Source organism: Larus michahellis, chromosome 2 (assembly GCF_964199755.1).
Source record: "Larus michahellis chromosome 2, bLarMic1.1, whole genome shotgun sequence".
Lineage (NCBI taxonomy): Eukaryota > Metazoa > Chordata > Aves > Charadriiformes > Laridae > Larus > Larus michahellis.
The window spans coordinates 25,718,113-25,730,415 of record NC_133897.1 but is presented as its reverse complement, the minus strand read 5'-3'; the positions used below and the strand labels follow the sequence as shown (position 1 = coordinate 25,730,415).

General features: G+C 38.8%; 1 protein-coding gene across 4 annotated transcripts in view; it reads right to left on the bottom strand.

Moving 5' to 3' along the window:
* Positions 1-12,303, bottom strand: part of CDK14 (cyclin dependent kinase 14) — a 328,079-nt gene that overhangs the window by 238,811 nt on the left and 76,965 nt on the right. For all 4 annotated transcript variants that reach the window (XR_012585470.1, XM_074574642.1, XM_074574644.1 and 1 more), the window contains one exon: positions 3,954-4,199. Coding sequence is in view for 3 of the 4 variants with exons in the window: in XM_074574642.1 (XP_074430743.1) it covers positions 3,954-4,199 (246 nt within the window). In the remaining variant the exon portion in view is untranslated. The remainder of the gene's footprint in view (positions 1-3,953; positions 4,200-12,303) is intronic.

Here is a 12,303-nt window from a genome sequence, read left to right as displayed (position 1 = left end):
TAATAACATCCAATTTCAATGAGCTTAAACAATTTGGAAATCACACTTGTAGATGTTTTCTGATGTTTAAAAGAAGGGGAGAAGAAAATGCAACACAATGTGACTGTTTTACATAATGAGAATGTAAATGTCAGGTGGAAAGACTCTAAGACTAAAAATACAGTTTGTCTTACAAGAACAAAAAAATAATGTGCTAACTTCCGTCTGTATGCTACGGCACTAATTTCTACCGGGTTGCAACAAAGTATGACATTAACTGCAGAAAATTACTTCATGTTCAAAGGTAAATGATTTCTTTTCCAAGTGACAATCTGTGGGCAGGGACATGGAGTTCCAGCTTCCTTAAACCTGTGTGTGTGTCATCTTTCTCATCACAAGGTGCAGAGCATTTCAAAGGTACAGAAAACACAGATGGATATTATGCCATCTGTGGAGTATTATTTGGTGATCTTCACCAAACACTAAAGCTGGTATCTGCCAGAGAGCTGATAAAGATTTTGAAACTAATCAAAACACAAGTTATTGACCCAGGGCATTATAAACAAGGTCTTTCAGGTCACATCTTGAAAAACGTTATTTCTGAGACAAATAAAGGACTTTCACCTGAGCAGAAGCAGTGATACAGAGACTGCAAGCCTCAGCTATGTACCTCCTGTAAGACATCAGTTCCCCACCTGATTGCTACAGGGGACTTTAAATGATCAAAGGAAAGAGACTAAAAGGAAGCCTATCTCTGATTCAGTTCCTCTACTAATCAAGCGTAGAAAGTGCAAATAGAAGGTACCATACTTCTATCAGAATATCTTAAAATAAAGCTTACAGAAGGCAGAGCCAAAACTGAAACACAACTACACAACTGTAGCCAGTACGACCCAGAGGGCATAGCATGCTCGAGAATACCTACAGAAACTGAAATGCCTGTCCAGACTGGTATAATCTCTGCAGCAGAAGAATTTCCATAGAATCAGGTTATAACTCAATAAGAGAGAATATGTAGCAGTCCTCTGACATGGAAGAAAAAGAAGTAATGATCAGAAGAGAAAGTAGCAAGGGCATCTGCTACACAACATCAGGACTAGAAAAAAAATGAAAGCCAAAAACCTTTGTCAATTCAAGTGTAATTCAAAAACCAGAGAATGACAAATTCCTGCAACTAACCACACAGACATGTGCTCAATGAAATGTGCATCAGCACATCTCCTGCCTGAGGCAATGTATTCAGGCTTTGGGGGAAGGGGAACAACTTGATGGTATCTCTGCCTTGGATGTTTGAACTTGGGTCTGCTGGGCAGGACCTGGTGTGACCTGTGATCAGCAGAGGGCTAACACCACCTTTTGCTGTGAAGTTCTCTTCCCTGTTCATTGACATGAACACTGACATCATTCCACAAGTTTTTCCTTGCCAGGTGCTTTTTGGATCACTCCTTGTGAGGAAGAGTCAAAAATGACTAACAATGCCTCTAAGCAGAAGGAAGAACTGAGTTTACTGAATAAAGTCATAAAAATCAGGGGGAATTACAGGAAGGTGAGAAATGAGAACTGTATTTCAGGAAATTCCTATGCACCTACTTTAACACATGAGAAGTCCCCAGCAAGTCTCTGTAAGTCAGCATAGCAGAAGACAAATATCAATTGATGATATCAAGGCTGGGGATTGAGAGCAGCCCTGCCAAGAAGGACTGGGGGATACTGGTGGATGAGAAGCTCAACATGACCCTACAATGTGCACTCACAGCCCAGAAAACCGTATCCCGGGCTGCATCAAAAGAAGCGTGGAAAGCAGGGCAAGGGAGGTGATTCTGCCCCTCTACTCTACCCTCGTGAGACCTGACCTGGAGTACTGCATCCAGCTCTGGAGCTCTCAGCAGAGGAAACACATGGACCTGTTGAAACAGGTCCAGAGGAGGGGCACAAAAATCATCAGAGGGATGAAACACCTCTCCTATGAATACAGGCTGAGAGAGCTGGGATTGTTCAGCCTGGAGAAGAGAAGGCTCCAGGGAGACCTTATTCCAGCCTTCCAGTACCCAAAGGTGACTTATAAGAAAGATGCAGACAGACGTTTTAGCAGGGCCTGTTGCAATAGAACAAGGGGGAATGGTTTTAAACTAAAAGAGGGTAAATTTAGACTAGAGAAGGAAGAATTTTTTTTATGATGAGGGTGGTAAGACACTGGAACAGGTTGCCCAGAGAGGTTGTAGATGCCCCACCCCTGGAAACATTCAAGGTCAGGTTGGACAGGCCTCTGAACAACCTGATCTAGTTGAAGATGTCCCTGCTCACTGCAGGGGGGTTGGAATACCTGACCTTTAAAGGTCCCTTCTATCCCACACTGTTCTATGATTCTATGAAGATTACCAAAAGCGTATGTTTAGCTGGGGCTCTAACCAGCAGCATACTAGTAGAGGAAGTATTAACATCATTACATAAGAAAATCCTGGGATCATAGGAGATTGCACGGACATAGTAGAGTACCAGCCCTCTAGAAAAGATCAAGATGCCAATGACACATTTTCAAAAAAGGCTGCTTCACAATTCTGGAAGCAGAGCAAACAAAACCCTTCAGTTTTAATAGAAAAGAAGTACATAAAACATTAACGGAAATTAGTAATAGTTTCTAAGAGGAACAAGATAAGAACAGAAGAGATGAGGAGAGAGTTAATACCACAAAAAAACTTAAGGGAAGACTTTCCAAAAAAGTAATTTAAATTGACAGTTGTGGTGCCAAACAATAATCAGGCATCATGCACAAGTAAACACGGTGCAAACAGCTCCATTCATCCTTAATGATTGTGAAAGTTTTACGATAAGAACTCCTTGTTATGGACTCATCTGGAACACACTGGAGACATCTTTAGCAGCAGCTATATAATGCCAGGCAATGATGAAAAAGCAAATTTGTTTTTGCTACAGATGGTTACACTTTAAAATGTAACCTTTTCTAAAAAGGACAGTCCCCTAGAGACATGACATCTTATCCATTAAATTCACATGGGTTAAACAAAGCTCATCTACAGAAAATGAATCTCTGTCATTTCTTCTTAAAAGTCTGACAGGATTCAGTCAAACTTCTGTAGGGAGGACAGAAGATGTCCAGAAGATAGAGCAAAACAAAAAAGAAAGAAAAGAAAAAAGAAGAGGCAATCAACCTTTTAAATTATTTCACGCCAACTAAGATTTGAAGCGTTACATTCATTCTGCTTAGATCCGTAGTCTTCAACTAAAAGGTCACATTATTATGGATTTCTCTTGCCAAAGCATAACAGAAATAGTTTTTCAATAATTTTGAAGGTCTTTTGGGGAAAATCTGTTCTGGGCATTATGCATGAAAGAGATGACATTTTATTTATTTAGTTTCTTTCAAAATACTTGAGAATAAAACAACGATGATGTGTTGTTAAACCTCTCTGAGTTGTTTCTCTCTCTTCTCTCTCTCTCTCACACACACAGTTTCTGACACACAAAGAAATGTTATTTTTACTACTTGATTTTAGAAAGAAACTTTAAAAATGTAAACAAAATCTGTCAAATCTGATCCGTTTCTCTAAAACCTAAATATAAAAATCAAAAAGGCAATTCGTGTGGTTTCCTAAAATTCATGGTAAAGAATTCTTCTTCATAAATAAGCAACCCTCTGCAAAATTTGCAACATAAACACTACAGCAGCTATAATGCCATACCAGGATCAGGAGAGGAAAATGCTTAGGAATCCCATAAGACACCCCAGCTAATATCTGAGAGGAATTTCAGAATATACTCTTTTTCAAGTTCTATTTTCTTAGTCTATTTTACACATAACACTACAAATATATATGGAAAACATCTTTAATAGCCGCCATGAGCTTTTTGTTTTGTTTTAACTAATCATTTCCTTCTTAAGCAAGAAAACATTTATCTGGTCTTATTAATGCCACCATTTGGTATGCAAGCAGGTGTCAGGACTGTGCACTTACAGAGCTGGGGCTGGAGTGCCGCCTGACTTTAGGTGATTCCTTCCCTGCAGATGAAGTTTTGAAGTTAATGCAAGCGTTGTTCTCCGAATGAACCCTCTTCACTTGATTAGTTGGTTTCTCAAATGGATCAAAACTACTCTGCGTCCTCTGAACCCGTACTTTTTTATCCTCAGGAATTGTATCCAGAGGTTTGATCACTGAATCCATTCCCTGGCAGTTCCGTGTAGACATCTTTGTGACACATATCTGAAAGGAAAAAACAGCATTCATTGACTCTAACAGGCTTAAAGTCTGTGTCAATCCATACATCAGCCAGCATCAAAAAAGGCATTGGACTTCATAAGCATTCATTATCTATTTCTACATTAAAATTGCAAACACCACCTGCATTTTACATAGGGATGCATTTTACGTAGGGGAAACACACCACAGTCATAACAATAAAAAGCCTATCTTTGTAGAGTGTACTAAAAGATCCTGAAAAAGAAGACAAAAGAGGAACATACATAAAATTCATACATTTGTTTTTTCTTGTACAATGTGCTTTTAGCAAAATGCCACTTCACTTCTTTCTCCAATCTAGCCACCAATATCTGCAAGCAGTATTGATTTCCATTTGTTTAAAACTGGGTGAGACTAAACTTAAATAAATGATGGTAGTTTGTGTGTGCACTTCGATGCTGGCTTGCCGAAGATCCAATACCGGTATATTATTGTATTTTTAAATAATGCTTATACAGTCTTATTATTATTATCACCATATGTCTCAGAAAATCAAATCAGTAAATCAATTCCCAGGCACTGAAACGTGAGACTGCAGCTTAATGGCACACTAAAGCACAGAAGTTCAATTCTTTGTTACTGTGAAGTATGACTCTGCCAAGCCCCGAAGACTGCAACTTGCTGCTTGAGCTACCAAAATACGCTATTGCTAGTTCAAAAGAACTAAATGAGCAGAACGGTGAGTTTAGATCCTCCAGTCATGTACGTTTATGTTTTTCATTGTAATACATTCCAACGTATAAGACTTTTTTTTTTAGATCACACAGTTGGTAGGGGGTTGTATTTGAGGCCTCAGCTTCCATTTTCACCCATAAGAGACTCGACCTTTACTTGTGAAGAAAAGAAATAATCTTAGCTCTCAGGCTACAGGGAAAGGCTACGAATGTGATACAGGCAGACCCCAGAGGCTCCTTAAATCATAAGGCAAATTAAAAGAATCTACAGTGTACTTTTTCCAAGATATTTGCAAGTATTTAAGGATATACAGTGTTAATTTGCTGTCAACTGTACTGTTCACACACATACAATTAAAGAAGCATAATGTTCCATTTAAGCACCTACAATCTAAGCATTTTTGAAAACTTGCTGTCATAAAATAGTTAACATGAAAACAATAAAAAGAAATATTTACAATTTATTCAGGACTCTTTCCCCATAACCCAAAGTATCTCCAATACAAACTTCTCCAATAAATTATTCTTTGCCATTTCCCCTGAAATCCAACTAATTTCAATTGTTTATAGACATACTGGGTGGCTATAACTTACATTTTTGATGTTTTGTGGTTTTGATGATACACTGTAACTGTAGATCAAAGATTTCTTTTGTACATTAAAAATTTAAAGTACACTTCCTGCACAGTGCCATCTGGCCAAACAATCATACAGCAGGTCAACTCTAATGACAGACATTACTCGCACTGCAAACCAGGCTTTACAAGGGTTCACGTTTCTTCTCATTAAAGTGGTTTCTCCAAGACTAAAACTTAACCAAGTTTTAACTGAGAAAAGGAACAGCCCCCCTTCCTTACAAATGATAATTCCCTCTCAGGCCAAAATTAAGGCAATTATGTAATTTTGGTCTATTACTTCAGAGAGAAAAGATATATTACTTCAGAGAGGGAAGATAAAGAGCTGCTGCACAAAGAATTTTTAATTAGCCTTCTTGTAAAATTAATTGGCTGCTTTTCCCTGAAACAACTTACATGCAGACATGCACCCACATACTTCCCACTGTCCTCTCCAGATTCGTGATGCTTGCTACCAACAAAGAAGTTTTAATTGTGATGTAAACTGAAATTACTATTAAAATAGCGGTGCTTCCATTTTGCTTAATCGACAGGGATGGAAATAAATCAGAAAGTATTTCTCAGCCTATGAAATCCTATGATCTAGAAAACAGCGGCAGGAAACAGGGAGGAAAGGCTCAAAAACTTGTACTTGTTTTCCTTTCAAATTACCAAAGGCCACCTATAGCCAGTTAAAATGTTTGGAATCCACAGCTATAAACATACTATAGATAATAATGCCATGAGTGCTGCTTCTAGTTTCTTTTTCCACTGGAAAATCTCCATGGCTAGTTCTAACATGGGCCAAGTAAGCATTGCATTAAAAAAAAAAAAAAAACAACATGCAAGACAGCTGTTACTATTGATCGTCTCTACTGGAAGCAGTAATAGTTTGGAATTAGATATTGAAGGGAGCCACTTTAACCTTCAGGTCACTTGACTGAATCTGGAGTAGGATAAAAAAAAACCCACAACTGCCTTCTAATAGCCAACTTCAAACATTTGCAAACGACTAAAATCAAGACGTACACCAACCAGCCGCTGCTCAGAAGTCAAACACCTCAGTGGATGCACAGACTGAACACCGGCATCACCAGTGGAAAAGACTGAAGGCTGCAGAGAAGTGCAAAAGCAGGGGCTGCTCCCGGTGCTCCTCTGCCTGCTCTGCAACTGCAGCACTTCTCCTGCCAGCGCTGGGCAAGGGGTTTCATTCACCACTTCTCTCTCACCTCTACCAATACTTCCCTAGCAGAAACAAAACATTCTCTCCAAGTGACTGCTGACCACAGTGCACTGTCAAGCCAACAGAACTGAGCTTATGCTGTTGCTGAAGGATACGCATTTCCAATCCATCTATCCTTCCTACAAAATTCTGAAGAGAAACAATATTTAAGCGGTTGGTTTACATTCTGACTTTGATAGGCCAAGTACAGCTTCACACTGAAACTCTGTTCTGTGAAAGCTGAAAGGAGCAGGTCTAAAATGTCAGTGCTGGGCACTGGCTATAACTTCAAAATTACACAGCTTAAAGTTGCAGTAAACTCATTGGTAGTTTCAGGTTTCCCTCCATCAGCAAGAGTTAAACTACCACAATGGCCTTGCTTTTGCCCCTGGGCAGTGGGTACACCCACTGGTGGTAGAACTTATTCTATAGAGACTTATCATCCAAAAGAGCAACAGTGTGTGTCCACATTTTGGAGATCTTCCTGCGCATACAAATGATCTCAGATATCACTGGGATGAGTATATCCCTTTTAGGAATGGTACAGGCTTGAATTTTTCTGTTACACTAATTCAGCCTTTTAAGTATCATTTTTCCCTTGTACTGCATAACAGAAGTGATGCGTATAAATTTCAGCCTCTCAAATACTCATACAAATACTTAACATCAGAAGCTCTTAGACCTGTAAACCACTCTCTGCCACCTGGCAGTTCCTTGCTGGTAGTCAGGAGAAATCTAAACTCCCCCCTCTTAGTTCCAGCTTTCTTTTTGCATAAAAGAGTAAGTACCATTTTCCAGTTAAAGCACAGTATTTGTCACAAAGGAGACAGGGTCGTTTTCAGCCTTTTAGATGCTTCCATGCAATCCTCTGGGCTAATCAGAATTTCCTTCTGAGGCCATTTTGCCATGTGTAAGACAAGATCTTTCTTTTCACCCCATTTCATCTGTTTTATCTGCAAAAGGCATAGGTGGTTTGGGGCTATTCTTTGAATAACCCTACATGCAGGACAGCCCTCACGCGCTCCAGTAAAGATGACAAAGTCATTCAGAAAGTAATGAAAACCATCTCTTGCCAGTGCAGCCTCAAGACTGGATGATTTTGTTGAGTACCTGCTTTAGCTGCAGTTACCAGAATAAAAAACAAAGTGTAAGAGCTCATGACATATAGGAAGTCAATCTATATGATTCAACACCCCTTCTGGCCCTTGCTCTATAAATCTATGTAATGCTGTACTTAAAACCACAGAGCCTAGACACTCATTGAGATGCTGTAAATGCCACCACAGCCTAAACCAGTGCTACATGAAGATGTGATCAATGGCATCTTAACTATTAGAAGCACTTACCCCAAATGTATATGGAGACAATATAGGTGATATCTTGGCTTGTCATACAAGATGACAATCATGCTTTACAAAATGCAATCAAAAGAAAGAGAAGGCAATAACTTTTCAATATGAATGCAATATCCATTTAAAGAAACTTCTATCTAGTGCACAACATGAGTTATTAAGCAGTTTTAATTACTGTTTCTTTAACAAAAGTCCTCACACAAGTAAACATTAAGGTATGTCAACACGTTAAGTGATTCTTTCCCCTTCAGGAGTAACTGCATAATTTGGCACTTCCACCACAAACTACATTCAAAACGTAACTTTCAGAAGTATAAACTATTTCAGAAACTGTTTGGCTTTTAAAAGCAGTGCAATGAAATCACAGTTATCACTTTCAGAAGAGGTATTTCTGCCAGCACATCTCGTAACTATGGAGAGCAGAGAAATGGGACCTTCGTTTATGCTTTCTCTCTTTTTTATAGGAAACAGCATTTAAAAATAGGACAATCAACTTAATACATTCAACAACTACATATTATTACAAGTGGAACAGGCAATACACCAAAAAACTCTGTCATGTAAGCACTGTTTCAGCAGACATTCCCTTCCTTCCCAACCTTACATCAGATAGTAAAAGCTCACGAAAATCACTGACTGATTCACCACCTCTGACTGCAGGCATGTTAGGTGGCCCATACATGAGACATAAATGAGGCTAAAGCTGCTTTCTGCCACCTAAGTTCCAACCTGGCAGAAATTCCAATAGTGGTACCTCGGAGAAGCATGCTGAAAAACAGATGTTGGCAAAAACGGCAGCAGAGGAGCAGGGACAAGGAGTATACATAAAAAAAAAAATATACTTCTTACATGGAAAAAAGGTAAAACAAAATCAAGGCAATGGTATGTATGATATTCACATCAGTGAACTTTACTTGTAGGACATACATCCCCCAAGCTTCTGCTTTGGTACCAAGATGAAAGTCCTAGAAAACCCAAACTAGACTCCAATGCCCAACCTCCCTTTGGAAGGAGTCTTGTTCTTCTCCACAGAGAACAGAGTGATCCTACAGAAACTCATTTTTTGTGTTTGAAGTTACTGATTGGAAAAGCACTTCCAAAGCAGAACTCGGAAACTGTCCAGCGACTCAGTGCCTTCATGGGAAAGGAATTAATCTGAAAATAGCAATGACTGTTCCTACTCAGTGAAGCAGAAGTTTTAATAGTTGAGATTCCCTGACCCCAGCCTTAGAGGAAAGATGCCTGTCAGCCCAGGTATGGTCCAACAGAAGCACCTCTCCGTGAACATCCTGCCCATCTCATTTCTCACATAAGGATCATTAATGTTAAATACACAATTGTAATTCCCCAAGTTGTCTCACACTCTGCTGCCAAACAGAATGCCAATACCCCAAGCAGTCACCAAAGCAACCACTGGTATCTCATCCATTCTCCACACCCTGACGACTGAAATAATAAACTCACTGTTTTAATTTGTCTACAGTTATTTAGACTGTCTCAACTAAAAAGGTAAGACAAAATGAGAGATGGTAAAACAGAAGTCATTTCGCCACTTAAAACCTATAGCACAAAGACCTGCCTTGCAGTTGTTTGAAAAGCAACTTCCAGTATTACTTGAGCTATCACAGATTCTGGCAATGTAAAGTAAAATAAAAAGCCACCCCATAAAAGTTAGCACAGTTTGGTATTAGAAGTTATTCTAGTGTTTCTGTCTGTGTTTTTATTTATTTAAAGTAAAAAGAGTCATTACCACACACCTAGAACATTAAAGAAAGCGCACCTCGAAATTCCTAATATTAGATCCGCAAAAAAGCATAACGTGGTCTTACACTTTCTTAGTTGCTGATCAGAATCAGAAGACAATGCACAACAGACAACAAAACAGCTTGGACAGTCTTTTTTCCCCCTCATCCTAATTAGTCTCACAATCAATTTGAGGAGATCCCGAGGCTGCTCCAGGATAAACAGGCTTAGTCATCATTACATCAGTAAGGATCACTGGCTAGAGTTTCCTACAGCCCCTAGCCTAACATCACACTATTTATCACATCTCAAGACATAATGTCTGCAAATAGCCAAATTTTCCCCATAAAGATTACTGCTGAAGTTAAGAGACTGAAATCACAAGAAATGTATTTATGTTCCATGCATAAAGTCCACAATAAGTCCTATTAAATAAATAAAAATCACTATAACCATTCATGGAACGATTTCTAAATAAAGATGTCTCTTTGAATCACCTTGTATTATTTCAAGCAACACTGCTTAATCTGCATTTGGGATTAATGTAAAAAAAAAAAAAAAGGTTTATCAGATTTAGTTATTGTGATAGATTCAATGCAAGATTTTTTTCACTTTCTCACTGTCAGCAAAATTAAGAAGTCCCAAACATACCGGATTCTTAGAATTAAAGGTTGCTGGATTAACTAATTTACTGTTTAAAGTAATCTATCATTTAAAGAGCGAGAGTGATCAGTTAAAACATGTAAGTAATTTATAGTGCTTACGGTTCATGAATTTTAAAACAGTCATGAATGTCCCCTGAATTAATCACCTGTTAGCGTACTTAGTAAAAGATAGGCTGTTCCATATCAGTGGAATTTATTCATATGACTAAAGATATCTTCAATAACAAAGAAAAATCAACTTTGGCACGACAGACCAGACGACCTACTACATAGAAGAAAAAAAAAAAACAACTTAAAAATGCTTGCATAGTGTAAAGACATACTACTTTGAAGCTCATCACGTCTTTTAGGAAGATGCATTATACCTGTCTTTTAATTCCTGCATGTAAAATCCTACAAATGATTACTATGATCATGCAGTACCTATGGACTTATGTGAAATATTAAAATACTACCATGCATCTTCTACTCTCTATTGGTCCTTGCCACTGTGTACATCCTGGGAAAAAGTGGTCGGTTAGGTAAATACCAGGGCGAACATCCAAAATTCTTACCAAAAAATCAGAACAGAACACCTGAATTGCCTACTTGTACTGTTCCAAGAGAAGTAGTATGAAAGGACCTGATATATGGAAACCCAAGATCTAGCACCCACAATGCAAAAATAAATAAATTACTGAGTGACTTGAGGCAAGGAAGTCACTCAACCTCAAAAAAATACATTTTTTGGTTATAATAATGATCCCACCGCTATCACAAGCAGACACTGGGAACACTAATTCATTTTGTAAACCACTTGGGCTTTTTAAAGCGAAATTTTATGAAGATATAGATTATAATTTGTAGAGCCAAAGCCCTCTGGAAGGTAGCACAACAATCTCATTATTACAGAGAATAAGACTTAACGCTTGCATTTAGCTGACAGATGTATAAAGAAAAAAAATCATAAATAGCCAAGTGACTACTAACCCAAAAGCTGAATTGCTGAGAGCATAAGGCCAGCATTAATTTTCACTGAAAAAACCCTATCTGGATAGGAGTTTTCATTATCTTTCATAAGCATGTTATTTTCTATCGTGCCTTGGTACCATGGCAATTGGGAACTACACAAGTCATCTGCAGATTCTGGCAGCACTGGAATTTGACATTTGCTACTTATAAAACACAATTTGGGAATGTTCTGGAGCATTATAAGCAGCTTTGTTCAAAATAAAAACGCAACTGTCTGGAGAATCATTCTCTTTGGAGAACAAAGCAGTAGGGCGGCTCGCTCTTTTTATAACCACAGGTCTTGTCTGCTTCTCGGCCCAGCTGGTAGCACTCCCCATCTCCCCTGAGAAGAGAGGGTCAGCAAAAGACTTGCACCCACAAGCAGAAACACAAACAGGTCAAGAAGAGAGTTCAGCTGGTGAGAAAGCTACAATGTGGGAAAAGATCAAGGAAGAACAAGTGATGAGATAAGGGAGCGAATAAGATTGTGAAAGGGGAAGTGGAGCATGTAATGCTGCATGACATCACCAGCTAGTTCATACTGGACCTACCAGTGCATCGAGGCCCAAATTTGAAAGAGGTCCTTCGACACTCACCCTTCCCTGTCATCACTGGCACCAGCTCTTTGGTTTGAACATTTGATGGGCACAGCTAAAAAGAGCAGCAAGTGAACTTGAGTAAGAGAAAAATAAAGGGGAAAAAAAACACAGGCCAAGAAACAGAGTAATGGTCACACACGGAAAGGAAGGAAAGGAAGGAAAGGCAGGAAAGGCAGGAAAGGCAGGAAAGGCAGGAAAGGCAGGAAAGG